Here is a 27,232-nt window from a genome sequence, read left to right on the forward strand (position 1 = left end):
CATTTAAACTACTAAACAATGAAAGTAAAAAGCCTACATAAAAAAGGAAGTAGCTTTCATTTTGTTCACTCTTTTGTTCACTCTGACAAAAACTGAAACAATGGTCCATAGATTCATCTGGATTTGGGAACATGGTACAAAAAAACATATTCAAGGACATAACTGTGTTTTTTCTCTAAGCAACAAACATTGTGGTTCATGTAGCCTTTGAAATGGATTATTCATCTTCTAACATATCACTGCAGAGCTGACTCATTGGCTCTCTTTGTTTTAACAATAAACTAAGAAAAACAATTAAGAAGTGAAGGATGTGCAGCTGCAGGATGTCCCTAAGCAATTTCAGCGCAATTTACAATATCTCCCTGATTGTTTGTTTTATTTCATGGTCTAACTATGACATTTCTGCAATTAAGCAAATTGTCTTGTTTATAATTGACTAATGACACACATGAGCATTTGAGCTTTTAAAATTGCATTACACACATATGTAGTGTAATATAAGTGTGTGTAATGCCTTTAACATTCAACAGACTTTGTTTGATGCCCCAAAACCAATGCTGCTCTAACCAGCTTCAGCTTCATCCTGACAAGTTGTTGTTTGAAATATACACTGAAGAACTGAAGGGTTGCTCTTTACTGCAGTGGGGCAGAAGAAGAACAAATTGTAGTTTCCAGATACCAGTAAACAAGGTCATATACAGTAGGATGCTGCACTACAATTAAATGAATGTGTACATTCATGTAACAGAGCAAGAAATAGGCTTTAGTCATGATTTTCCATGGAAACAACTTCATCACAGTGAGGAACAAACAACACTTCCCCGGGGATCAGACCTCATCATTCCTAGTTTGAGCTACATTTGCGAGGCATAGGCAGACAGAGCTGTAGTATCCGAGGCGAGGGGCTGGCAGAGCGGGCTGCCTGGCTAACTATGTACGGGTCGTATCCCTCAAACGGCACCTTCCTGTCTTTGGGACTGGACAGCTCATGAATTCTCTTGCTGGCTGAGTAGTTTCTCGCTGCCTTGGAGACAAGCCAGCAAACTGAGCGCTCTCCTTCAAACTTGGGGTGGTCATGCTTAGGGGCTGCAAAGATAAAAGTAATAATGTCAAATAGCAAGTAAAACTAGAACTTAATGCCACAATAGAGAAAAATTTGATAAAGAACATTGTCTGATGGAAAGACAGACTTACTAGCGAGGAGCTCTATGTGTGCCGATGCTTTGCAGGGTAGGTGAATCATGGGTACAGGTTTAGATTTGTGGCCAGAGCCCTGATGAACCAGCCTTTGTTTTGGTTGGGCAAGCTGGCAAATTCGTGTAGTGGCGACTGCCGTCTGCGTGGCTCTGTTCAACTGCAATCACATTTCAGGTAATGGATAAGGTTATATTAAACTCACAAAAGCACAATATTAAATATGAGCTCCTTATAATCAATCAACCAAATGAAACCCGGATTAATTTTTTTTTTTAGGGATGGCAATGTAGGTCTGTCAGTCGGTGTAACCACCAGTTTGGTTGAGAATGAAATATCTCAACAAGTACTGAATGGCTTTGATTGAACATTTTTGCAGACATTCATGATCCCCAGATTACGAATCTTACTGACTCTGCTGCTTTCTGCTGCACCACTAAGTGCACATTTGTGGATGAAAGATAAATGTTTCAGCAACCATTGGATGGATTCGACGGCGATCCTGCATCTTTTTATCTAGAGCCATCACTAGGTCAAAGTTTTCATTTGTCCAATACTTAAGACAAAATGCAAAGCTAAAACCTGCAAAACAAATAACTTTCACATCAACCTCAGCATGCTGACATACTTGATGGGGAACGTGGTAACCTTATACCTGCTAAATATCTGTCAGCATTGTCATTGTTAACATGTTAGCATGAAAGACGATAGCACAACAGAGCCACTAGATCAGCTTAAGACTCTTCATCTGGGTGAACTGTGGGAAAATCTGACACAGAAATAAATAAATAAAAAATGATGTGTAATTTCTCTTTCTGTGTTGGCTAATACTGTTCAGCAACATAACGACAGTAAACCAAAATTTACTCCTCCTTCGTCAGAGCGAATACTCAGCGCAAGCAGCATTATAAATTGGCTATTTATACTCAAGACAGTGTCAAAAAGTCCTTTGCCCTGAAAACAAGCTTAGAAACTATGAAAACAGCTGTTAAAAACAGCTAAACCACAAAGGGCAAAGTGACAAAAAACCTTCTGCATCGCTACGCAGACGATACGCTACTCTACCTATCCTTCCCACCAGACGACCCCACCTTCTCCGCACAGATCACAGACTGTCTCTCGGACATATCTGCAAGAGGTTTAGTTGAAGGCTCGCCACGTTCAATTAAACCTCTCTAAGACTGATATCTTGGTCATTCCAGCCAAGCAATCTATCCACCATAACATCAAACTACAAATTGGCTCCTCAAACATCACTCCAACCAGTGTGGCGAAAACGCTCCTCCAACGAACGCCACCTGGTTCTGCCATCCCTTCACACAAAGCAATCCCAGTCCCGGCTGTTCGCATCTGTGACACCACGATGGTGGAACGAGCTACCACATGCCATCAGAGCAGGGGCATCAGTCTCTAACTTCAAGAAGCTCTTGAAAACTCATCTCTTCTGAGAACACTTCCTCTTATAACACCTCTAACTCCTAACATCTAACATGCACGTCCTGTGCTCTTCTTCTTCTATCCCCTACAATTATCTTGTATTGATTGCACTTTTTGTTAACTCTAACTTCTTTCCTTAGGTATTTACCCCATTGATGCAATATGTGCCATTAGCGTTTACTAGTGTTTATTGCTGCTTTTATTAATATGTATTGTCAGTTGAAGATCTCATGCTGTATTTGATGCTCTGTTGATTGTATGTTGTTCCTCAAATGCAAGTCGCTTTGGATAAAAGCGTCTGCCAAATGAATAAATGTAAAATGTAAATGTAAAAAGCAGTTAAGACAAACTTTAAGTCAAATTAAGGTGTCAGACTAAAAACCTGTCACCCTGGCTGTACTAACACAGTTGGCTGTGGAGTTTAAAAGACCTTGTGGCAAATTTGTACATACACAGTGGTTTCTCAGGAAATGGAGTGCGTGTTACTCACAGGGACCAGCGGCGGGCGGTTTGGCTGCCAGACAACTGTGGGGGCCTGAGGTTGAGCCAGACTACACAGCCGATTGGATGCAACAGCCCTGAGAGCCCATTCACTTACTTCCCATATGGGAGAAAGCCTGGGGAAGGAACAATAGACGGGTAGTGGAGACAGGAGGTAGAGAATAGGAGAGAAAGAGGTCAATTGAGAGCATGAACGAGAGAAGACAAAGAAAGAAATGAAGAGAAATGTGATATGTGAATTGAAGATGAAAAGGTAACTAAAGTATGAAGAAAGGGGAAGGAAGTGGGCAGCATGGTAGATAAAATCTGAATATCTTAAAAGTTCACTGTGGAGGTTTCTTGTCAACAAAAGCGTATCAAACACTCTTTATGTTTCCCCTCCCTCATAAAACATTTGCAAAGCTAATTTGATTAAAACATTTTTGCTAGTTATCATTTTTGCTAGCGTGCAGTTCTTGTCCCCTGCTTTTGCTGGCATATTGCTGTTTCTTACGATGGAATGGATGAACGATGGAAGCCGGCTCCCATCTTACATTTCCACAGCATTATTTCAATCAGACAACATGAGTGATGCTCATATTTTCTTTGGTTAACTCCTGATGGAAGCCACTTCCTCATGTTTTTCACATTAAAAACCTATCTATGATGGGTAAGACTTTTAATGTGAAAATTCTGGAGGAAGTGTTGAGTTTCATTCATGTTATTTTAACATCATTAGGGGTGCAAAAGACGGAACGCCTGACATGACTCTTGCAGTACTGATAGTGCTGTGGAAGTAGACATACCATAATACTGACTTTTTAAAACAAAGGAAAGTTTTCATAAACTGGGGAAAGGAGGGAATAAAAATAAAGGCCTGTCTCAAATATAAGCCTGAATCTCTCTGCTACTCAGGTAAATAAAGCCCCGACCACTATTTGAGAGTCATGGCATTATAAGCTAGTACCTAAAGAGATACTGAATCAATATCATATGATGTATATATCAAAGACATCCATAAAATAAACCACACATCCATTAGTGGTTGGTTAGTTAGTAATTAGTAGTATCTTGCATTAGTAAGAGTATAATATATATATATATAAATATATTTACGCGACTTGAGTGTAGAACTTTTTGCTTCTACATAGCTCCGACCAGCGAGGGGTCAACTCTACAAAGAAAAACAGTTATGCATATCATCACAAAAAGAGCAGTACATGGCAGGTTTGTAAATAGAATAAAAAAGTGGAGAGAGAGCGAGAGACGCACCAGTTTTGTTGGTGGATCCAGTCTTCTCTGGTGGCAGCTTGTCCAGCCAGTAAACAGAACGACTGGAAAATCAAAAAGAGGCCTCATCAGAGAAAGAAAGAGACAGAGGGAGGTGGAAGGGTTCAGTCAGCCATACCGGTCTGGATATCTGAGGCGGTTGGGTTTTGGTTGAGAAAGCTTCTCCGTCCAAGTTGCCATGGAAACAGCTGTAGCTGATGGGAGAACAGAGCATATTGCTGCTGAAATTATCCCATTATGCAACCAATATGACAATGCCAACGACCTTCACAAACACAACTACAATTATAGCTTTCCATTTCACAGATCAGGGAGAAATTTACATTCAGTCTTTGCATGACAAAAGTTTAATGCAGCTAGTTTACTTTTTTGTGTTGTGTGTGTAGATTGTGGATTTTATTAATAATATTATTGTTATTATTTATTATACCTTTATTTAACCATAAAAACTCATTGGCCCAGGTAATCCAAAATAAACACAGTCCAAGAAAACAAGGCAATCCAACATCCAAAAACGGATAATCCAAAATCCACAGAACAACAAGGTACAGGCAGGAAACAGGCCGGGCCTGACGGACTACAACCACAACAATGACCAGACAAAGACTGAAGGAAACACAGGCAATATACTGTATATTCACACAGAGCTAAGGAGCACGGCGGGAGCAACACAGGTGACAGAGATGAGACAAACGAGACACAGACAGACAGACACTAACAGGGTGCAAACCACAAGACAAGAATCTAACTCGAACTCAAAAACACAGAACAGACAAGACAGACCAAGTAATTGAGAAACACAGGCAACTGCACAAGACAGAACAGACTAAGATAACTAAACAGAACAGGCTAACACATCAGGCAGAGATAACAATTAACACTTAGCAGACAGAAACCAATATCAGATAACAGAATGAGACAGGAATTAAGACAAACACAAAACTAAACAGGAAACAGACTGAACAGCAGTACACAATTTTTAAACAACAATCAGCGGATGATTTTAAAATGACTATAATCACATAATACCATCACAAACTTTGGATTCCATTCTCTCAATCGTTCCATATTTAGGTTTACACCCTCATGTGAGCAGCAGAAACCAACCACACAATGAATTTAATCTTTGGATTTTAACAAATAACACATTCTCTGAACACACAAATACAACAGCTTTTTGGCAATCTTCAATTTATAGCTTAAAGCTATGGGTTTACCTGTAGTACACCTGCAGTTGCTCCTTCTCTTGTGATGACACAGAGCTGTCGGTTGCTAGGGGGATCAGGTAACATTGGTGGGGTACAGTATACCGAAGATCGTCTATGTACAGGGCCAACTCTGCCTTCCCGAGTCCTCAGGGCAGGTGTTTCCCAAGTAACCACTTAACAGTGAAATACATAATAGCTCTGAGGTCATGGATGATTCATGCTTTCTTACTTTGTGGACATGTCTTGTTTACGGTTATTGTGGTCCAGGAACCGTGTGTAAACGCATATACAACGTGCTTCCTAGAAAGAGGAGCAGAGTAGACTCCATCTTTTACTGCTCTCATCTGACAATGACCATCATCTACAGATTGTTGTCCTAGGAAAGTGATGGCTGAAATGATTAATTCAACATTTTTTTTCTACAGGGTGGTCCAATGCATGGATGACCTATGTATACATGACAATAAAAGATATCAAAAAAATATATATCATTAAGTCAATCATTAAATTAATTCCATCTTAAATCTTATTCCTAAATGTGGTGAAAGAAAATAAATCAACGGGTAGTTTCCATCAATGACAATTTACAGAAGGAAGTTCTCAAACAGGAGAAGATAAACAGAACCACAATGTTTGATCTAAAATAAAAAATATATTTTCTGTGGCAGTAAATATTACATGTGCAGCTAGTTAACAAGTAGTACATAATTTATTTCCCCATCTAGGCCATACAAGAGAGCTGAATGACGCAGACATTCAAGCTCTCAATTCTTATTTTGTCTGACGAGATAAAGCTCAGCCTAAGGAACCTCAAACTGTAGTAAAAAACAGAAAATGGAGCATGAATAAAAGGACCTAAAATCTTCAATTTGGCAACAATATGACCTATGATGATGGCCTTTATATGCAGTGAGACGCCTGCTTGGCAAACATTCATTCAAAATTCACAGACACACGATGAGAAATTAAAAAGCACATAGAAAACAGATGACACCTTTATTTTCAAGACATTTAAAATCTTATAAAAACAGCACAGTAAATAATCTAACAAAGCTTCTTTAATAGTCATGATCACAAACGCCACACGCTTTCAATACAATTATTGTCTAAACTAGTTTTGCAGGAGTCTGTTACTTTGTGAACTTGACAAATCATGTCCGTCTGACCTTATATTGTCACTTTGTGTTGTTCACACATAACATGAACTGAGGTGAACACTGCAGGGCACGCAGCTACAGCATCATATGACAATCACACGCCTCTGAAACATAGAGAAACCCAGTGCCAACAGACAGCCAGCGTCAAATATGTAGTGTTTGGTTGATAGTTTAACTAACACTTAAGGGATAGTCAACTAGTTTAAATCCACACAGCCAATATCCACAGATCCACAATATTTGTTAGATTTTTGTCCTTCTTTTAAAAGATAAAAACCGCATGAAAATAACTGCTGCCTTGGCTGAAAAGCCAACCTTGGCATAAACCAAAAGAAAAACACCACTATTATCCTTTAAGTGACCTGGCAGGACAGTCTCTCTCTGTAATACAGTAAAAAGAGACAAATCTCCATGCAATAAACTGTAGATTCTAACATCTCAAGACGAGAGTTTGTCTTTTCATCTTTTACCTAAAAGTACTCAGCTACCAATCTTAATATGAATGATCACTGATTTTCAGGAGTCCGTGGTATTTAAAATACAGGGATTTCAGTGACAATACCAGTTCACAGGTGGAGGTTCTTGAGCCACTGAGCTCTCTTCGTAAGCTGCCAGTGTCGTTACTGGGGTTATGATATACAAGATGGCACCAAACAGTCCAATCTCTTGAGAACAGTGCAGGTAGAATGGTAGTGAGAAGGCATGTAGGAAAGGGGCAGACGTAGGTATATATCGAGTATATATCATATTCAGTAGCACCAAGAGAAAGAGTATGCGAGTGTGTCAGTGTCAGAGGGTCTGCACTATGACAGGATACAGTAGGGACATATGCTCAGCTCCTCTGATTGGCAGCTTGTGTGTAGTGTAGTAGTGGATGACCTCGGGGATGGTGGAGAAGGGAGGGCTGTTTTCTCCGAGCACGTATCGCCCCTCTGCAGACTGAGTGAACTTCATATGCATGAAGCCCTTACAACTCCTGACAGAGAGAGAGGGAAATGTTCATCTTTGTTTCGTTTTAAATCTAGACTGTTGCAACATATACAGAAAAAAGCTGAACATGCATCTGGGAATCGTTAATCTGTTTCAGACCAAACATTCACAAAACAAAAATGCTGTGCTGTGACATGCACTGTTTTAGGAGTAAATGTGAGAAAATTATGAAAGCTGGTACATCCCACGGTCTCAAGTTCCCACAATTTGTATGCACTCATGCTGGGCTCCACAACCTCAATGCATTTTACTATGTTCATAATCTGGTAAATTACAACATGTCAAACTTTATAATAAAAGACCAAGACACAGCAAAAAGAAAGTACTGTAAAAGGAAGTAGGAAACTGGAGAGAATTGTCATTTGAACTGTAACTACTCAATAAAGGCTTTCTCTCAACTTAAACATAATCTTCCCAGTGTCTTAGGGGTTAAGACAGCAAAAATAAGCTTCAACACCCCGCAGTTCAAACACAGCCGGGGACCTTTGTTGCATCTTATGCTCTCTTGTTTCATGTCATCTCTCCACTTTCGCTTTTCTAATAAACGCATAAAATGCCAGAATTAAAAAGAAATGGCTGTGGTATGGAGAAAGAGGTGACCACGCACCTTCTGAGATGCGTTTTGAATTTTGGGGTAATTATTATGTGCAAGGTTGAGTTACTTAGATATATTTGTACAGCTTTTGACCATATCAAATGGCCGCCTTCAGCAAACAGAACTTCAAAGTACTGGACTTTGATCACATAACAGGTGGTCATAGGATCACCTTATTATAGTCCTATAGTTGGGTGACGTGTTCACACATGAGCAACTGTCATTTGCTGAAGATGGAGATTTGAATAGCTACGTGGTTTATTCCATGTGACATTAAACAGACAGATGCATACGTGTGTGTGTGTGTGTGTGTGTGTGTGTGTGTGTGTGTGTGTGTGAGAGAGTGTGTGTGAGAGAGAGAGAGACAATTTACATAGATATTTACAGTAGTGTTAATGATAATAATCGTAATGTTAAGGATTATAATAACAATAGGTCTAGTAACAATAATTGTAACAGAGGGTGTCGAGCAGAAACACAGGGGCAGCAGGCGACTCGCAACCACAGATCCAGACTCCACAGCTCCAGAGCCAGAAACACCTGCATCAAGTGATAGGAGGAGCGAGGAGGAGAGGGACGAGAAAGCACAAGACTACGGGAAAGGGAAGAAGTCGAGTTAGTAACATGCATTAATGGGATGAGGTTGCATACAGAGGGAGAGAAAGAAGAGGTGAGAGGAGCTCCGTGCATCATGGGAAATCCCCCGGCAGTCTAGGCCTATGGCAGCATAACTAAGGGATGGTTCAGGACTCACCTGAGCCAGCCCTAACTATAAGCTTTATCAAAGAGGAAAGTCTTAAGCCTACTCTTAAATGTGGAGATGGTGTCTGCCTCCTGAACCCAAACTGGAACCTGGTTCCACAGGAGAGGAGCTTGATAGCTGAACGCTCTGGCCCCCATTCTACTTTAGGAGACTCTAGGAACCACAAGTAACCCTGCATTCTGGGAGCGCAGTGCTCTGGTGGGGTAGTAAGGTACTATGAGCTCTTTAAGATAAGATGGTGCCTGACCATTAAGAGCTTTGCAGGTGAGAAGAATGATTTTAAATTCTATTCTGGATTTTACTGGAAGCCAATGCAAAGAAGCTAAGACAGGAGAAATGTGATCTCTTTTCCTGGTTCCTGTCAGATCCATGTTGCAGCATTCTGGATCAGCAGAGGAGTCTTAATGGACTTTTTCAAGCAGCCTGATAATAAGGAATTGCAGTAATCCAGCCTAGAAGTAACAAATGCATGGACTAGTTTTTCCTGCATCATTTTTAGACAGGATGTTCCTGATTTTTGCAGTATTACGTAGGTGAAAAAAGGCGGTCCTTGAAATTTGCTTAATGTGAGACTTAAACGACATGTCCTGATCAAAGAACTCCAAGATTCCTCACAGTGGTGCTGGAGGCCAGGGCGATGCAATCAAGGTAAACTATATCTTTAGATAATGCTGAGTTTAACATTAGAAAATTACAGGTCATCCAGGTTTTAACATCCTGAAGGCACATTTGAAGTTTAGCTAACTGATGAGTTTCATCTGGCTTGATCGATAGCACTAAGATCTAATAAAACCAGTACAGAGACAAGTCCTTTGTCTGGTGCAATAAGGAGGTCCTTGGTAATTTTCACCAGTGCTGTCTCTGTGCTATGATGAACTCTAAATCCTGACTGAAAATCCTCAAATAAACTATTGCCATGTAGAAAGTCACACAGCTGTTTAGCAACTGCTTTCTCCAGGATCTTAGAGAGGAATGGAGGGTTTGATACAAGTCTATAGTTGGCTAAAACATCTGGATCAAGGTTGGGCTTTTTCAGAAGAGATTTAATTACAGCTACTTTAAAGTACTGTGGTACATAGCCTGTTGATAAAGATAGATTGATCATATCTAGTATAGAAGTGCTGACTAAGGGTAAAACTTCTTTAGGCATCCTAGTCGGATGGGGTCTAAGAGGCAGGTTGATGGTTTAGATGAAGAATTATTTAAGTTAGTTGGTAAAGATTGAGAGAAGCAAAGCAGTCTAAACATATCTGGTTTTATAGCCGTTTCTAAGGTTCCTGAGTTTGGAGATAAATCGGTGCCAGTTGAGGGCAGGTCTTGGTGAATTTTCTTTCTAATAGTTAGAATTTTATCAAGTCGTAACTACTGAGAGCTATGGGAATACTTGGCTCAATAGAGCTGTGACTCTCTGTCAGCCTGGCTACAGTGCTGAAAAGAAACCTGGGTTTGTTCTTATTTTCCTCTATTAATGACGAGTAGTACGCTGCCCTGGCATTACGGAGGGCCTTCCTATAAGTTTTAAGACTATCTTGCCAAATTAAACGAGAATTTTCCAGTTTGGTGGAACGCCAATTCCTCTCAAGTTTCCGCGACATTTGCTTTAATTTGCGAGTTTCAGTATTATACCATGGAGCTAGCAGTCTTTGTTTTATTATTTTCCGTTTTTAGAGGGTCTACAGAGTCGAGTATCATTCACAGCGAGCCTGCAGCACTAACAAGATGATCGACTTGGGAGGGACTGAAATTAGCATAGGAGTCCTCCGTTACTTTGTGACTTGATAATGAATTTAGATGATGGAATCGCATCCTTAAATTTAGCTACAGCACAATTAGACAGACATCTTGTATAGAAATTTTTGCCCAATTGGATGTAGTTCACCAATACAAACTCAAAAGTTATCAAACAGTGGTCAGATAAAGAGGGATTTTGTGGGAACACTATTAAATGTTCAGTTTCAATAACATATCAGAACAAGGTTGAGGGTGTGGTTAAAACAGTGAGTCGGTTCATGAACACTCTTAGAGAAGCCAATGGAATCTAACAGAGAGATAAACGCAGTACTGAAGCTGACAAAATAAATCAATATCATAATCTGATATTAGTTAATTTACTAGTACACCTTTAGAAGAGAGAGATCTGATGTTTAAGAGTCCACATTTAATTTTCCTATTCATTTGCACTATTGCTCTTGTGGTTTTTAATTTTTTATGCACAGCTCCTCTTCTATTTACCTTTGATTTAAATAATTTCGATGGTCGGGGGACAGACACCGTCACTATAAGGTTTTCACTAAGTAACTCCTGGAATGGAGGACCACAGAAGTGTGTTAGCCTGCGACTCTGCATAGGGTTTTGGGTGGGTAACTGCTGAAATAGAAGTTATTTCTAGAATTTCTAGAAATGAGAGCTGCTCCTTCACAAGTGGGATGGATGCCTTCTCTCCAAATCAGACCAGGTCTTCCCCAGAAAGTCTGCCAATGATCTACCAAGCCTACATCGTTTGGTTGGGTACAATCCAATCGAAGTGCTGTGTTCCACCAGATATCGCTTCAAAAAAGTAGCACAGATGTAAGATTAGGAACAATTCCCAGCATGAAGATGATCACTTGCAAAACAGCTGATGATTATTCATTCAGGCTGAAAACACACTTGCAGAGAGGAAAAGGAGAGGGGGGAAGGGGCAACACAAATGAAGTGATTTGGTTGGAAGGAAGATAAAGAAAGGGAAAGTTGCCTCAGGGCTCAGATCTGAGAAGATTCTCTCACCACCCACAGACCATAATACCCAAATGACACAAAAACTGGATCAGATATTTTTGGAAACCACATTACAGTGCGGTACACTGGGTTAGAATTCCCCTTTAAGAGAGTGCAATGATGTTTCAAATTAAGAGACAGTATGAGGAGGATTAGGGTTTGTTTGTTTTTTTTGGATCTAGAACAGCTTACAATAAAGCATGAAGATAAAGCTGCTACAACTGGCACAGAGACGAGACAAGCCCAGAACGTTCTGTACATAACTTTTAATGGACAAAAGTGGAATAATAATGATATTAATCTGAACTGCAGCAGGAGTGTCTACCTGAGTGAGAGCGAGTAGTCGTTCCGGCAGGTCTGGCTGTTCCTCACCAGGTAGGAGCTCTCCTTGCACAGAGTCAGCAGAGTCTCTGCCTCCGAGCGGCTCAGGGTTCCATGGTACCACCTGCAGGTGACCCGGAGGAAACATGACAAACAGTTTTACATCAATACATGAAGTCGATTCTTCTCCAAGTCTGTCTTCACCCTGTTTTGAGCCATGGTTTAAGTTACCACATTCCCTTACAATTTATCGCTTCATTTACCATAACCACCTAAATTTAACTTGAAACTGAAAAACACTGCTCCATGTATACATGCATACATTGAAATCACTTACTTTGAAATAGTTTTCTCTGAGTCTGCCGTCCTTGCAAACAGTAAAATAAATGTAAAGCTATATAACTAACACAGGATGTAAACAGTACATGAAGATGACAGCAGCCTAAATGTTAACTGCGTGTACTCATTTTATTCATTTCAGATTTTTAAGCAAAACCATGAAGATGTGTTGCAATAAAAAACAGACCAGAGCCAGGGGACACACCGTGTTAGACAGCTGTTAGACACAACAAGACAAAAAGCAACAAAATGAAGCACTGTCTTCATAAATACACTCCCAAAAGAAATGAAACCTGGCATTTTGTTCTGATCAATATAAGCAATTACCTCCATTAAAATCCAGTTTGTTCCAATGTTGTGAAAAATATCTTAGTGTCGCGCACACACACAGTAAGAATACACGGAAGGATCATGTATATTCATTCAAGTTATATACACTGTAGAGTTGTTTAAATTAAACATCTACCCAATTAAAAAATGGCTACCAATATCCGTTCTCACTCTACTGTTCTATGCCTTTGATTTTAATAAAATTCTCATTTTCCTTCATCTTTATTTTAGAGTTCCATTTCCTTTTGATTCTGTTTTCAAATATTATTCTAATGCATTTCTTCCATTTTTAGCCGTGGATGCTGATAACATATGGACTAATTTATGAGTTTTTAATCAAGCGGGAACCTCCAGATCTGAAAAGTGAAGCCGATGTGGAAATGCCTTAAAACTCGTTAAAACTGCATTTTTTCTAGTGGCCAGCAGGGGGTAACTCCACTAGTTGCAAAAAGTTGTCTGAATGTCGCTACCATAGCGACTTGTCAATTAGGATAGGATTACACTCACCTAAAGGATTATTAGGAACACCATCCTAATACTGTGTTTGACAGAACTGCCTTAATTCTACGTGGCATTGATTCAACAAGGTGCTGAAAGCATTCTTTAGAAATGTTGGCCCATATTGATAGGATAGCATCTTGCAGTTGATGGAGATTTGTGGGATGCACATCCAGGGCACGAAGCTCCCGTTCCACCACATCCCAAAGATGCTCTATTGGGTTGAGATCTGGTGACTGTGGGGGCCATTTTAGTACAGTGAACTCATTGTCATGTTCAAGAAACCAATTTGAAATGACTCGAGCTTTGTGACATGGTGCATTATCCTGCTGGAAGTAGCCATCAGAGGATGGGTACATGGTGGCCATACAGGGATGGACATGGTCAGAAACAATGTTCAGGTAGGCCGTGGCATTTAAACGATGCTCAATTGGCACTAAGGGGCCTAAAGTGTGCCAAGAAAACATCCCCCACACCATTACACCACCACCACCAGCCTGCACAGTGGTAACAAGGCATGATGGATCCATGTTCTCATTCTGTTTACGCCAAATTCTGACTCTACCATCTGAATGTCTCAACAGAAATCGAGACTCATCAGACCAGGCAACATGGTGAGCTCTTGCAAATTGTAGCCTCTTTTTCCTACTTGTAGTGGAGATGAGTGGTACCCAGTGGGGTCTTCTGCTGTTGTAGCCCATCCGCCTCAAGGTTGTGCGTGTTGTGGCTTCACAAATGCTTTGCTGCATACCTCGGTTGTAACAAGTGGTTATTTCAGTGATAGTTGCTCTTCTATCATCTTGAATCAGTCGGCCCATTCTCCTCTGTCCTCTAGCATCAACAAGGCATTTTCACCTACAGGACGTTTTTCCCTTTTCACACCATTCTTTGTAAACCCTAGAAATGGTTGTGCGTGAAAATCCCAGTAACTGAGCAGATTGTGAAATACTCAGACCGGCCCGTCTGGCACCAACAACCATGCCACGCTCAAAATTGCTTAAATCACCTTTCTTTCCCATTCTGACATTCAGTTTGGAGTTCAGGAGATTGTCTTGACCAGGACCACACCCCTAAATACATTGAAGCAACTGCCATGTGATTGGTTGATTAGATAATTGCATTAATGAGAAATTGAACAGATGTTCCTAATAATCCTTTAGGTGAGTGTATATCCGCTGCACTGTAAATTTGACCAGTGCCGCTGAATAATCTTATTTGGAGTCAGCTGTTCATTTTTCCCATAAGTACATTTTGTTTTGTACTAGCAAAAATTAGCATCCCGGTGAAGAGTTTAAGTGAAATGCACCTTGCTAACCAAGCTAGCTAGCGCCATCCTCTTGTCCAAATATGGTTACGTCTAATTCCAAAAAACCAAGATGGTGCAGACGTATATGACAAATTCGAGGCTTCAAAATGGCAGTCCACAAACCTGTGGGTGAGGCCATGATTACTACATCCACTTCTTTTATACAGTTTTTACCCAGGTGATTTTTTTTTTTTTTTATAAAGAAATCTTTATATTCTACTTTCAAGCAATCAAATCTGATTTAGGAGATTATGAAATACAGTGAGGAAAATAAGTATTTGAACACCCTGCTATTTTGCAAGTTCTCCCACTTAGATATCATGGAGGGGTCTGAAATTGTCATCGTAGGTGCATGTCCACTGTGAGAGACATAATCTAAAAGAAAAATCCAGAAATCACAATGTTGATTTTCTAACTATTTATTTGTATGATACAGCTGCAAATAAGTATTTGAACACCTGAGAAAATCAATGTTAATATTTGGTACAGTAGCCTTTGTTTGCAATTACAGAGGTCAAACGTTTCCTGTAGTTTTGCACCAGGTTTGCACACACTGCAGGAGGGATTTTGGCCACTCCTCACACAGATCTTCTCTAGATCAGTCAGGTTTCTGGGCTGTCGCTGAGAAACACGGAGTTTGATTCTCTATTGGGTTTAGGTCTGGAGACTGGCTAGGCACGCCAGAACCTTGATATGCTTCTTACAGAGCCACTCCTTGGTTATCCTGGCTGTGTGCTTCGGGTCATTGTCATGTTGGAAGACCCAGCCTCGACCCATCTTCAATGCTCTGAGGGAAGGAGGTTGTTCCCCAAAATCTCGCAATACATGGCCCCGGTCATCCTCTCCTTAATACAGTGCAGTCGCCCTGTCCCATGTGCAGAAAAACACCCTCAAAGCATGATGCTACCACCCCCATGCTTCACAGTAGGGATGGTGTTCTTGGGATGGTACTCATCATTCTTCTTCCTCCAAACACAGTTAGTGGAATTATGACCAAAAAGTTCTATTTTGGTCTCATCTGACCACATGACTTTCTCCCATGACTCCTCTGGATCATCCAAATGGTCATTGGCAAACTTAAGACGGGCCTTGACATGTGCTGGTTTAAGCATGGGAACCTTCCGTGCCATGCATGATTTCAAACCATGACATCTTAGTGTATTACCAACAGTAACCTTGGAAACGGTGGTCCCAGCTCTTTTCAGGTCATTGACCAGCTCCTCCCGTGTAGTTGTGGGCTGATTTCTCACCTTTCTTAGGATCATTGAGACCCCACGAGGTGAGATCTTGCATGGAGCCCCAGTCCGAAGGAGATTGACAGTCATGTTTAGCTTCTTCCATTTTCTAATGATTGCTCCAACAGTGGACCTTTTTTCACCAAGCTGCTTGGCAATTTCCCCGTAGCCCTTTCCAGCCTTGTGGAGGTGTACAATTTTGTCTCTAGTGTCTTTGGACAGCTCTTTGGTCTTGGCCATGTTAGTAGTTGGATTCTTACTGATTGTATGGGGTGGACAGGTGTCTTTATGCAGCCAACGACCTCAAACAGGTGCATCTAATTTAGGATAATAAATGGAGTGGAGGTGGACATTTTGAAGGCAGACTAACAGGTCTTTGAGAGTCAGAATTCTAGCTGATAGACAGGTGTTCAAATACTTATTTGCAGCTGTATCATACAAATAAATAGTTAAAAAAAATCATACATTGTGAGTTCTGGATTTTTTTTTAGATTATGTCTCTCACAGTGGACATGCACCTACGATGACAATTTCAGACCCCTCCATGATTTCTAAGTGGGAGAACTTGCAAAATAGCAGGGTGTTCAAATACTTATTTTCCTCACTGTAATATGAAATTGAAAGTGACTGAAATGAGTACAACCACTTGAAGCACTGGCATCTTTTAACATTGCAGCTATCTACTTACACTTGTCTCTCCAGTGGCAGAGATGGGTCCACTCTCTCTCCCAGGAGAGGAGGGGTGTCACCAACCAGATGGAGTGTAGTTGATTCAGTTGTTGTAGATGTAGTTCCCATCTTGGTGAGTTTGGTCTGCTCTGTCTGAGCTCTGGAGCGCTCCCTTTCTGCACCTTCAAACTGAACTATGGCCACACACAAAGATATAGTATGTTAGTAAAAAAAACAAAAAAAACACAACATTTGAGATGTACATACTGAGAATGCCAGTTTACCTGCTAGAGCTTTAGAGATGTTGTCCTTCTTCCATTCCCAGGGCTGGTCGTATTCATCCGCCGGCCTCTCATCATCCTGTGGCAGCCTGCTCTCCCTGCTGTCTATCTGGGTAAGTCCGCCCACAACCCTCTGAGTTTGTAGTTGTACTGGTGGAGCAGCTCGGTGGTAGTGACGTGTCCTCTCCTCGTACGGGTTATCATATAACTGGCCGCCATCTCCGCTCCCAGACCTGTTAGCCATCACGCTGTGCTGCAGTTCTGCACAGCAAACACAGTAAATGACTGTCAGCAGAATTTAAAGCTGGGGTAGGCAATGTTGTACAAACCTACCTAGAAGTCAAATAAAATCTGTTGTGCAAATCTTTTAGATCCCCGTCTGTTATGTCTTTTGTCAAATGCCAATGCAGTTCCACAACAATTACCTCAAAGTTGTTCTTTTTGTCTGCAACAAATCAAGTCCACAAAATAAAATCCCATCAAGGGAAAGTGCTTGGCCAGATGATGCTGACTCACATCCTTTCAGTTTCTAGTCAAGATAAAAAGTTGGTATACTGCCAGCTACATTTAGAAGACAACATGTACTGTATGACATCAAAAGGGCAAAGGACCAGCAATTGATGGTGGCTGTTAAGTTTAGAATAGGCTATTGTTTGACACTACATAAAAATACCTTTTATTAAGAGCTGAACTGACTAGTAAGAAAAATTATCCTTAGCTGACAAACCTGAGATGATCCGTTGAGCCTCAAATGGCTCCATGTAGCTGCAGCAGTCTGTTGGTGCGGATTTGGGCTCCCAGTTTGGTCTGCCTCTTGGGTCTGGCCGCACATCAAATGGATCAGAGTAATCCGTGTCAGCGTCGTTCGCTGCTGGGGCAGATGGAACCACCTTGGTAGGGAGCGACAATAAAAGAGCATCTCACAAGTAAGAGAGCTGGAAATATAACTGTGTGTGTATATCTATGTGTGTACGAGAGAAAATGAGTAAGTGAATGAGATCAAGAGAAAGCAAAAGATGAGTGACGTAGAACACTAATAGAAACACTTCTTACAGGTTCCTCTTCAACAGTCACAGGACTCAGGGGGACTTTACAGCGGCCAAACTCCTGAGAGTCCACTTTAATTAGTCTGTGCTTGGGAGACACCACTTTAACCTGGAACACATTGCATTCAATGTTGACTCAAAAATCACCACTACTTAATGCCAATAGGAAATCAAGGAGAAAAGACACAATGTACAATATAAAATTATTATTCACATACTTGACTGTAAAAACATGTATGTCATACCTCCACACCATTCGGCAGCACTGAACCAAATGCGGGGAAAGAGGGAAGGCTCACTGTGGCACTACAGGGGCTGAAACAGCCATTCTGATGCTCCTTTTCAGTGTGTTGGTAGGGGTCCTCAAAATCTAGCTCCTTCTGAGCTCTGTACGCCCTCAAAATCTCACTCTCACTGTAATCTGGCCTCGGAGGCTGCGGAGGCTCACGCCTAGTGCCAAAATTTAGGTAGTCCTTCAGCCACTTTGCCATGGATCTGGGAATTAAATGGCAAATATACAGTTTAGGACAATTTAGGAAGACAAAGTGAAACAATTAGTCAAAAATAAAGTTTGGACACGTGAGGTTTTTTTAATGGCATTTGTTTGTTTTTTTTTGCATTTTGCAACTTTAATGACCACAAACCGTCATAAAATATTGCTTCAAGGCTATAAAAGACGTACTCGACCTAACTAAACAATAAAGTTGCTTCCTTTAGATATATATGCATCACTGAAAACTGTAACCTTGAGTTGGGCCTATAAAATCTTTTAAGTAACGTTAAAACAGGCTCATGCTCACCATGAGGTTTTTGTTTACGTTAGCCACATTCAACTTGGCTAGAGCTGTTAAAACCCCAGAACAATTACCTGTGCCCCGAAGGAGAAAGGTGCTGACATCAATCAACAGGTCCGGCGAAAATAAGCTTAAGATTAAGAGCAGGATTAACATTGACAAAGTCAAACAGAGAGTTGCGTTTGATTGAACAGGTCAACGCTAGCAGGCGTGCTAAGTCAGCAAATCAATGGAGCCATCGACAATAGCTGGTTAGCATTTGAGGGTAAATTAGGGGGTTTCAATTAATTACTTAATCATAACAATATATTAAGGACAGCATTTCCTTCAAAACTATCAGCACCTAGATAAATACTTGGCTAATGCTGTTGTATTATTTATTATAAAAAGTAAAAGGTTAGAGGAATGTGAGTCGTACTACTTATGGCACCGCTATTTAAATATGCCAAAGCTAAGTTAGCAGCTAACGTCGAAGCTAAGCCGTTAACTAACGTTAACGTTCACCGCCAACATTACTACGTTAAGCTCACCCTCTTTCTTGGCATTGACGGCTTCCCGTTCCAGTTACGTCTTCCTGGTTACCATCCAGCTTTTCGTCTTGGCGTTATCAGGCTTAAACATAAAACACTGTCATCCGTGAAATCCACTTCAGCTTCTGGAGCCAAGCAGGTCAGTCAGCTAATGTTAGCTGGACCAGATCAGACCGTGGAGCACACGGTCTCCTCCGCCACAACACCAACACTCACTGGCACGGCGGACTGGAATTAAAGGGGAGTATCGAGACATATACGGTTGGTCGACACTAAAGCTTCACACATGATTGCTGCCAAATCCACAGATAGGATTGGGGCTGCAACTAACGATTCTTTTTCATTTTCGATAAATCTGTCTATTATTTTGTCGAGTAGTTCTTAGGTCCAGAAAATTGGGAAAAATGTAGATGACTACTTCCCAAAGCCCAAGGTGACATCCTCAAATGTGTTCAATTATATTCAGTTTACTGTTATAGAGGAGTAAAGAAACCAGAAAGTATTCACATTTGAGAAGCTGAAATCAGAGAATTTGGATGTTCTTTAAAAATGACTCATAGATTAATTGACTGTCAAAATTATTATTTTCATAAGGGTACTTGGTAAAATGGCAACCGATTTATTTATAAACTAATCGTTGCAGCTCTAGATACAATCATTTTTTCTCACTGTTGCAGTTCCAGTAATGTGAACAAAACAAGATTATCTTTTCACCAGCTCTCATTTACCTTTAAGACCTCGTCAACCTTTTAATTTGATCAAAGCTGTGATATATTTCCAATATCAAATGTCATGGATTTTATACATACTGTATTTAAATTAAACCCTGCCTTGTGTTCTAAGGAATGCTGAGGCAAACTAACAGTGGTGGGATATGATGGCAAACAGGTAGGCACTGATTTTAATGTCAGTGACTACAAGATGAGTCTTGGAGGGCACAGCTAACGCACTAGAACTAGTTAGACAATACAAGATTGGGTTAATGAAAACTATTAATAATACTAAGTTGATATTAAAATTCATATTACCACTTTAGACCATCCACAGTTCCATTCCAAATAAAGCAAACTCCATCTGCTGGTGAAGACTGTGCATTATGATCAAAGCTACAGAACAAGCAGTAAGTGAACCTTGAATTGAGACTGTTTTGCCCCCCTTCTGTTTCCAAGGTAAAAATCAACAATAAACCTATAAAAACAGAAACCCCACATATCTTAATATCGATACATTACATAAAAAACAGTATATCTATCAGCTCTAACAGAAATAAAACATCACATGAAATCACATTAATATTTACTGTCCAAAATGTTGAATTACATAAAATCAACATTATAAACTTATTATAAAGTTTTTAGATAATACTTGCTTTTCTGATCTAAATAAAGGGCAGACAGACAGCACCGAACTGATCCCAAATTAACATTTAAGATAATAAAATAGACACTTTGCAAGATGTCAAAATATGTCAAAGGACAAACACTTAAAAGTTAAACAGATTTTAATAAACACTAAAATATACACCTGATAGTATAGTTCTCCTCACACAAAAAAAAATCTAACATTACCATTTCTTCTAGGTTAAATACTTGGTAACAACATCCGTGAACCAGTGGATCAGCTAAGGAAGAGGATTTTATTTTCACTGGGCTTTGACAGCAGACAGTACCAATTCTGCTGAAAACTGCCCACCAACACGCTGACTTATTATCAGTCTTTATAGAAAGGTTTTTATAGGAGAGATCCACAAACTGGTTTATATATGATTTCTATCATTCATTACAAAAAGGTCCATATCATTAAATTCCTTTCTGCATTCTTCATACAATTGTGTGTCAGTCACTCAAATCAAAATCCATCCCAAGCATCTTCTTTTCATTCGCTGTCATAGCTGTCACTGTCTGAATACGCCCCCAGCAGGCTGAGAGATGACGACCCGTTTTGTGTGGCAACGGGCTTAGAGGCATTTTTGGAGTCTGCTGCAGATGCCTTTGAATCTGTAAAAAGAAGACACACAATGATTGTGCTTTCCAAATCATAAGCAAACTTTTGATTAAAGATATGAGCAAACAGCAAAAGATAGTTGTGTGTCCAAGAAAATAGAAATCTTAAAAACATACAAAAATCATAGGGACAAATACTGAACAATGTAAGGTTTCAGGAGTGTGTTGCTATAGAGGGCTTTCATATAAACTTAAAGAGAAACAAATCTGTTACCTGTTTGTGATGTGAGAACAGCAACAGCCGCCACTGGACTGTGTTTGTTTACAGCTGCTGCTGGTTTCTTTCGCACGACCAGGGACCCAAAGTGCTCCTCCTCCACCCAGCGTCCCCACACTCCTCTCCCAACTCTCCACCTTCGCTCTCTTCACTCCTCCAGCTGAGGTTCCCTGTGGTAACGCACAGCATGAGAAAATCCACTATTTCCTGCTCAGGGGAATGATTATTTGCATCTTTGTCTAAATTTTTAAGGCCTTTTACTCTTTGAACTGCATTTAAGAACAATTTGTAAAAACTGGTCTTAAAAAAGGCTATCAGTGTTTCCTCTAGGATCTTTTTCAGCAGCGGGGGGAGGACAAACAGCACCCCCATCCCACTAGATAAAGGTTTTCATGAAATTTCTTCAGCATCTTCTCAGTAATATTTCCATTTGTCTGGAACATCTGAGCTACTTTTCAGTTTCCAAGGGGCATTATCAACGGCATTATTGGTGCAGACCAAAAGCATCTGGACGCAATTGGATAGGCCTACTACCAATCAGAGTTGGGGCGGTGCTTGGGCCGTTTTCAAGCAGGAAAAATTAGCAGCCTGGTCACAAACTTTCTCAAAGTACAGCTACACAGTTTGCTAAAATATGTTTCTAAAAACATTTGAAGTAAAGTAAACGGAGCAGAATCTTGATTTATATGTGATCAGCGCTGCCTAGTTTAACAGCTTGATCAGGAGTTTCATGAGCCTGGTGAGATGTGCTGTACGGACCTGCAGACTGGACGCAAGTCCAGACCTACAACCAGTCAGAGCAGTGAAACTGGACGTGTGGTTTTTCACAACTGGACCGGTCATGCGCCTCTGTCAGTCATCGTATCAAACCCACTGCTGTGATTGGCCTGACCAGATCCAGGACAGGTGGAAATCTGTCTGATTGGGAGGAAGGCCAGGCGTATCTGTCTGGGCAAATTAAACATGAGCTCAGCAGGTCATGAGCACCTCAGATCTGGTTCCCAGGCTAGAGGTCTTTCATCCCCACATGAGATTTAAATTGCCTGGGATTTACAGGAAACGACGCACGCATGCAACCCAGTGTTTAATCTCATTAACATAAGGCTCGCTGTTTACTGCTCATTCTTCTAAAGCTTTATCAGTATCTTCAAGGTGAAATTCTCAGTAACAATACGCCCATGAACCAGCGTATCAGCTAAGGAAGATTAATAATTTTTTCACTGGGTTTCGACAGCAGACAATATAATTCCTGCTAATGACTGCCCACCAACACGTTGACTCCTAAAGCTGTTTCTGCTAAAGCTGCTAATCCAAACCCAATTTCCTACAGCTGCTCTTTCATATAAAATTGGTCAAATGGTGAAACATGGGGGGACTTTTATTATGAAGCAGTAAACCAATGTATTTGTCATAGAGATTAGAGCCGACAGCAATAGTTCATTCTCCAAACCAAGACGTGGTCGTATTCGGCCACTGTTTGACAGTGCATCAGTTTGAAACATTGCAGGAACAAGAATGAGTGGCAAGAGAGATGAGCTGTTAGGTGAAGAGTTGCAGTAAACAGGACTAAAATCTTGAGGATTATAACTTTAAATCGGATATAACAAACCATGACAAATATTTCAACCCAATCAATTCCAAGGCACTTTGTTCAACATGAGTGTTTCTTACGTACCGGTGCTTCTGTGGGTTTGTCCGTGGTGAGAATGTCTGTTGGTTTGTCTGTGCTGGCTTTCTTTGACTGCAAGCTGCTCCCCTCCTCCTCCTCCTTCTCTTCCTCTGAGTCAGAGTCTCTGAGTCTTTTCACAAGGGCACGATCCAACATCTCTCTGAGAAACAATTGACGTATTCAAATTTTATTAGGTTTTTAATAACTCTTGCTCAGAGTTCACACTGATTATAAGAAGAATACACGTGACAAATAACATATTCTGACACATAAGTAGAGATTAAAGTTCCTATTTATCTGTAGCATTAGTTATTTAGTCTTGTGTAGAGTTGGATTTTTTGAATGGTTTTTTTTTTTACAGAAATGTGAAATACACATTGTCTATTTAAACCTTCCTGACTTACTTTGTCTCTCGCTCATCCTCTTCTTTCTCTCTTTCCCTCTCTCTCTTCTCCATCTCTCTGTACCGGTCGATCATTCCCTCGAAGTCCACCTGAGCCTGTCTCTGGTTCAGCTCCTTCAGCTCCTGGAGGTTCTCCAGAACCTCCATCTCCATCTTGGAATCCTTTGTGCGGTTCTCCAATACCTGGCAGAAGATTGGGAAACCATCAGCTCTTCATTCCTATTTCCAAAACAATAACAGTACATGACATTTAAAACACAGACCTTCATGGGGTTGTTCAGTTCCTCTTCTTCCCTCTCCTGTTGCATTCTCTTCTGCTCCTCCTCAATCAGTTTCTCTGCCTGGAAGTTTCGTGTTGCTCCATGCTCCATTGCGTAGTCTGTGTTCTCCGGGTCAGTCTATAGTCACAACATCAGTTATGAAAGTGTGATAAATTATTTTATGCATAATGCTGGAGATGTCTGTTTCAGAAGGTAGCACAGATACAGTTGTATATTCACCTTTAGAGTACTTGTTTAGTCTCATTTCAATAAATATCACAGTGGCAAATGGAGCATCAAATACTCTCACCTTAAACGTAATCTCAGCGAGACACCGCGTACATTTGATGTAGAAACGGAAGATGGGCAGTCCCATGTAAAGCTCATTCTGAACAGTCTCTTTGCGTGCATTGAACTTCTTCCCCTTGTAGATGTACTCGCCACATGTTTTACACCTGCAAACAACCAGGGAGGCAATGCAGATGACACCACAGTCACAGGACTCATTTACAAAGGCCAGAGAGGCCTTGTCGCTAAGAGGTTCTGAGCCCCAAAAATCGACGACTTATGTTTGCCCTCAAAAGAAACAAACCAGCAAGTGATAACCTGAAATAAACCATGAACCATTTTCCAAGAAATCTTAACCAGATCCTTACGGTCTCTGACAACAGAAGCTTAACAAAATACCAGCTGCAATCTTATTCCTCTCCACTAGGTGCTTAAACCTATCCAGAATTAGAGCCAGACCAACAATATTGGTATGGCTGATATTTTTGACTAATTTGAGCTTGTAACAAATATATCAGAGTTTCTGTACATGATGGCCCATGAGTAACAAGAATTGGTGGTGTCCCCATTACATTGTTAGTACACTGTTGAGTGGACAAGTTTATTCTTGCTCGCAATTCTTCTGGCAGTAACCAAATTTAAGAAATCCTTATCGTACATGCTTGTTTATGTCATGTGTTTATATTTTAAAAAACGACATCAGCCAATAAACCTATCAAATATTGGCATTGGCCTCAAAATTAGATACCATTGATGTGGAAATACTTACAAAACCTGGGAACATGAATTGATATGTTCAAAGGTTTGGTGAAAACAGTGAAAATGAGCAACTAATACACAGGCAATTGACATCTGAAAGCAACTGAAAAAAATCAAAGAACTGCCTCCTCCATTATTACCAGATAATTATTTCCCCAAGAGAGCAAGAAAAGCAGATACTATTTAAATCTGTCCCTCCTCTCATATAAACTACTATTCATTCAATTCAAATATCTACAGAGACCCTATATGTAAATGTAGATATGTGACAACTGCACTAAGTTGTTTATGTTTAACCCTGTAATGGAAACTCCATCATGTCCATCCAGCTGTGTGACAATAAAATAAAGTGGACATGACATAATAGATGAAACAGACATACCTCATATTGAATGGAGCCATCAATCTGACCACATACTGACGGTCTTTTGGGAGTTTAAGTTTTGGGATTTTGGATGGATCAAAATCCGGGGGGTAGTATTTCTGTGGAGGACAAAACACAGATGTGGTTACTGAAAAGCCTGAAATTGTAATGAAACTAGTAAGTTAGTAACAATGGAGTTTGATTTCTACATATATTATTCTTTGCTAATAACATTAACGTACATACTGTGACTGTAACTGCAACAATTTGACTATGAAATGTTTAATGTTATCATCGCTAGTAATAAAACCACAATTAGCTTCAAAGCTAAAGTTAGCGTGCTTGGTAACACAACACGGATAACTGTTTTAAACGCTGCTAACAGAGACACGCCGTTAGCGTTCACATACTTACATTCAACACTTTTCTTTCGGACATTGTTGCTTTTACTGAAAACTCAACGTGGAGAATGAAACGTTGGAATAATTAGATTAAGGGATATTTCCACGACACTGCTAGCTGCTTGGAGGATGCACTCTAAACTTCCGGTTGTCTCAATCTTAGTTTCCCGTGCTTCAAAGCGCGCTGCAGCCCCCCCGCGGCAGGCGAGAGTGCCTACAATAATAGCCGATTTTATTTTCCTAATGGCATAAAACACTGCAAAATACAGGAGGACAAGGATGTGATAAAATATCTAGAGACAATTACAGCTAAGTTAAAGTAAACATCATTTATGGAATAATACAGATAGATAGATAGATAGACAAACAGACAGACAGACACACACACGCACACACACACACACACACACACATTAAAATAGGTTTAAATTAAATAAAACAAGGCACAGTACTAGTTTATGATCAGCAATACAAATTGTATGTTGTTGACAAAAGATCAAAGTGCGGTGAACCCAAACCACAGAGGGAATGTCAGAAAATGTTACAACCAGCCAAATGTTTTAGGGCACGACAGGCACTATACTGAATCAGTGTGAAACAATAATACACAGCAGTTCTAGAAATAAGTACACTAGCTGTCTTTAATGCATTTGGTTCAATCATGGTTTAAGTTAAAAGTATATATAAGTAATATTTATTCATGCAAAATCTCCATGCGCATTGCTGTATTTGTGTCAGTTACTTATAATTTTAAACCATAACCACTATGAAACCTAATGTCACCATTATAAAAATCAATTGCACCGTACAGTACATTGAATGGACACTTATGTTTTTTTTCTATTCACTTTTATACACATGGTATAAAAAATGTCTTCATCTTATTCTTTTGTGGTGTCATTTGTCACATCTCAAGTCACTGAGTGAGCCAGTGAGTGATCGATCTTTAGGCTATGGTCCTGTAATGAGATCCCAAGGCATCTGTCATGACATGCGTGATATAATTTAAGTGCAATGTAAGTGTATGAACATGGTGACAGATCTTGTTTTTGTGTATATTTTTTTATTTTGTGTAGACACCCCAAAACCAGACCGCAAAATATATTTCCCCATTGTTTTACCCAACCCAAAGGTTGGGGCTTTATATATTGACTGCTGCCCTCATTTTGCTGTCTGCCTTAGATTTCGTCTCTTTCAGGAGACACAGGAGAAGATTGTGATCAACACGGTGGAGGAATGGCCTCTCAGGGTAACATGAATTGTCAGTGACATGGGGTCTCTGACAGGGTTGGTGTGTAAACGAATGTCTGCTAGCCACACACACATGTACATTGCTTAGGGGGCGGTTAAGGTTAGTCCTACAAAAGGAAATTGGATCCTGATTACAGATTGGTGTCAATGTGGGTTAACCTGCAGGACTGATTTCTGCTTTATTGAACAGAGGTGACAGTAGAAGATAGGCAGAATAGATTAGCAGCAAAACATGGAGTGAAAAAGAGAATGATGTTTTAGATACAACCTAACTGCGTCATTTCTCATTTGAATTTGACAGATTCAGATTCACAGTTTTGTCCAGTGATGGTTGCTCTAGTGACTTCTCAGCCTGATTATGACACTTCAAAATGACTCAGATATATGAGTCAAATAG

At 40.3% G+C, this 27,232-nt stretch overlaps 3 protein-coding genes across 5 annotated transcripts; all 3 read right to left on the reverse strand.

The window, feature by feature from the left end:
* Nucleotides 1-616: 616 nt before the first annotated feature.
* Nucleotides 617-5,036, reverse strand: theg (theg spermatid protein). Of its 2 annotated transcripts, XM_038729062.1 has the most exons (7): nt 4,832-5,036; nt 4,520-4,595; nt 4,384-4,445; nt 4,228-4,285; nt 3,122-3,248; nt 1,195-1,354; nt 617-1,086 (listed from the first exon to the last, which is right to left on the reverse strand). In XM_038729062.1, the coding sequence occupies exons 2-7, from the start codon at nt 4,579-4,581 to the stop codon at nt 845-847; spliced, it is 711 nt and encodes a 236-aa protein (XP_038584990.1). In that variant the 5' UTR covers nt 4,582-4,595; nt 4,832-5,036; the 3' UTR covers nt 617-844. The 2 variants fall into 2 exon arrangements, with proteins under 2 accessions (XP_038584990.1, XP_038584991.1); XM_038729063.1 differs by lacking the exon at nt 4,832-5,036 and having other exon boundaries at nt 4,520-4,822.
* A 1,552-nt stretch (nt 5,037-6,588) lies between these two features.
* On the reverse strand, nt 6,589-19,431 carry shda (Src homology 2 domain containing transforming protein D, a). 2 transcript variants are annotated; one of them, XM_038729054.1, is made up of 9 exons: nt 19,221-19,431; nt 18,765-18,820; nt 18,142-18,391; nt 17,904-18,005; nt 17,578-17,740; nt 16,854-17,111; nt 16,589-16,763; nt 12,197-12,316; nt 6,589-7,742 (listed from the first exon to the last, which is right to left on the reverse strand). In XM_038729054.1, exons 3-9 carry the CDS (start codon nt 18,385-18,387, stop codon nt 7,556-7,558), a joined length of 1,251 nt encoding a protein of 416 aa, XP_038584982.1. In that variant the 5' UTR covers nt 18,388-18,391; nt 18,765-18,820; nt 19,221-19,431; the 3' UTR covers nt 6,589-7,555. The 2 variants fall into 2 exon arrangements, with proteins under 2 accessions (XP_038584982.1, XP_038584981.1); XM_038729053.1 differs by lacking the exon at nt 18,765-18,820.
* A 1,068-nt stretch (nt 19,432-20,499) lies between these two features.
* Nucleotides 20,500-25,752, reverse strand: yju2 (YJU2 splicing factor homolog). The gene is given in 9 exon segments (XM_038729058.1): nt 20,500-21,217; nt 21,438-21,525; nt 21,527-21,610; nt 23,116-23,269; nt 23,514-23,695; nt 23,776-23,910; nt 24,083-24,227; nt 25,202-25,302; nt 25,598-25,752. Coding segments are annotated over 9 exon segments (1,035 nt in total). The 5' UTR covers nt 25,622-25,752; the 3' UTR covers nt 20,500-21,095.
* Nucleotides 25,753-27,232: the final 1,480 nt, after the last annotated feature.

This window comes from Micropterus salmoides, unplaced genomic scaffold, assembly GCF_014851395.1.
Source record: "Micropterus salmoides isolate LMB-PRFRI ecotype aquatic unplaced genomic scaffold, ASM1485139v1 Ms_hic_scaffold_19, whole genome shotgun sequence".
Classification (NCBI taxonomy): Eukaryota; Metazoa; Chordata; class Actinopteri; order Centrarchiformes; family Centrarchidae; genus Micropterus; species Micropterus salmoides.

Bases quoted from the DNA above. Each gene is read 5' to 3' on its own strand.
- theg (XM_038729062.1), bottom strand. From the start codon at position 4,581: ATGGCAACTTGGACGGAGAAGCTTTCTCAACCAAAACCCAACCGCCTC. The intron at 1,355-3,121 runs GTGAGTAACACG...ATGTGATTGCAG, and splicing joins ACCGCCCGCCGCTGGTCCCT to TTGAACAGAGCCACGCAGAC. The intron at 1,087-1,194 runs GTAAGTCTGTCT...TTATCTTTGCAG, and splicing joins ACACATAGAGCTCCTCGCTA to CCCCTAAGCATGACCACCCC.
- shda (XM_038729053.1), bottom strand. From the start codon at position 18,387: ATGGCAAAGTGGCTGAAGGACTACCTAAATTTTGGCACTAGGCGTGAG. The intron at 17,112-17,577 runs GTTTGTCAGCTA...TTTGCTGTGCAG, and splicing joins GGCTCAACGGATCATCTCAG to AACTGCAGCACAGCGTGATG. The intron at 16,764-16,853 runs GTAAACTGGCAT...GTGTGGCCATAG, and splicing joins CATCTCTAAAGCTCTAGCAG to TTCAGTTTGAAGGTGCAGAA.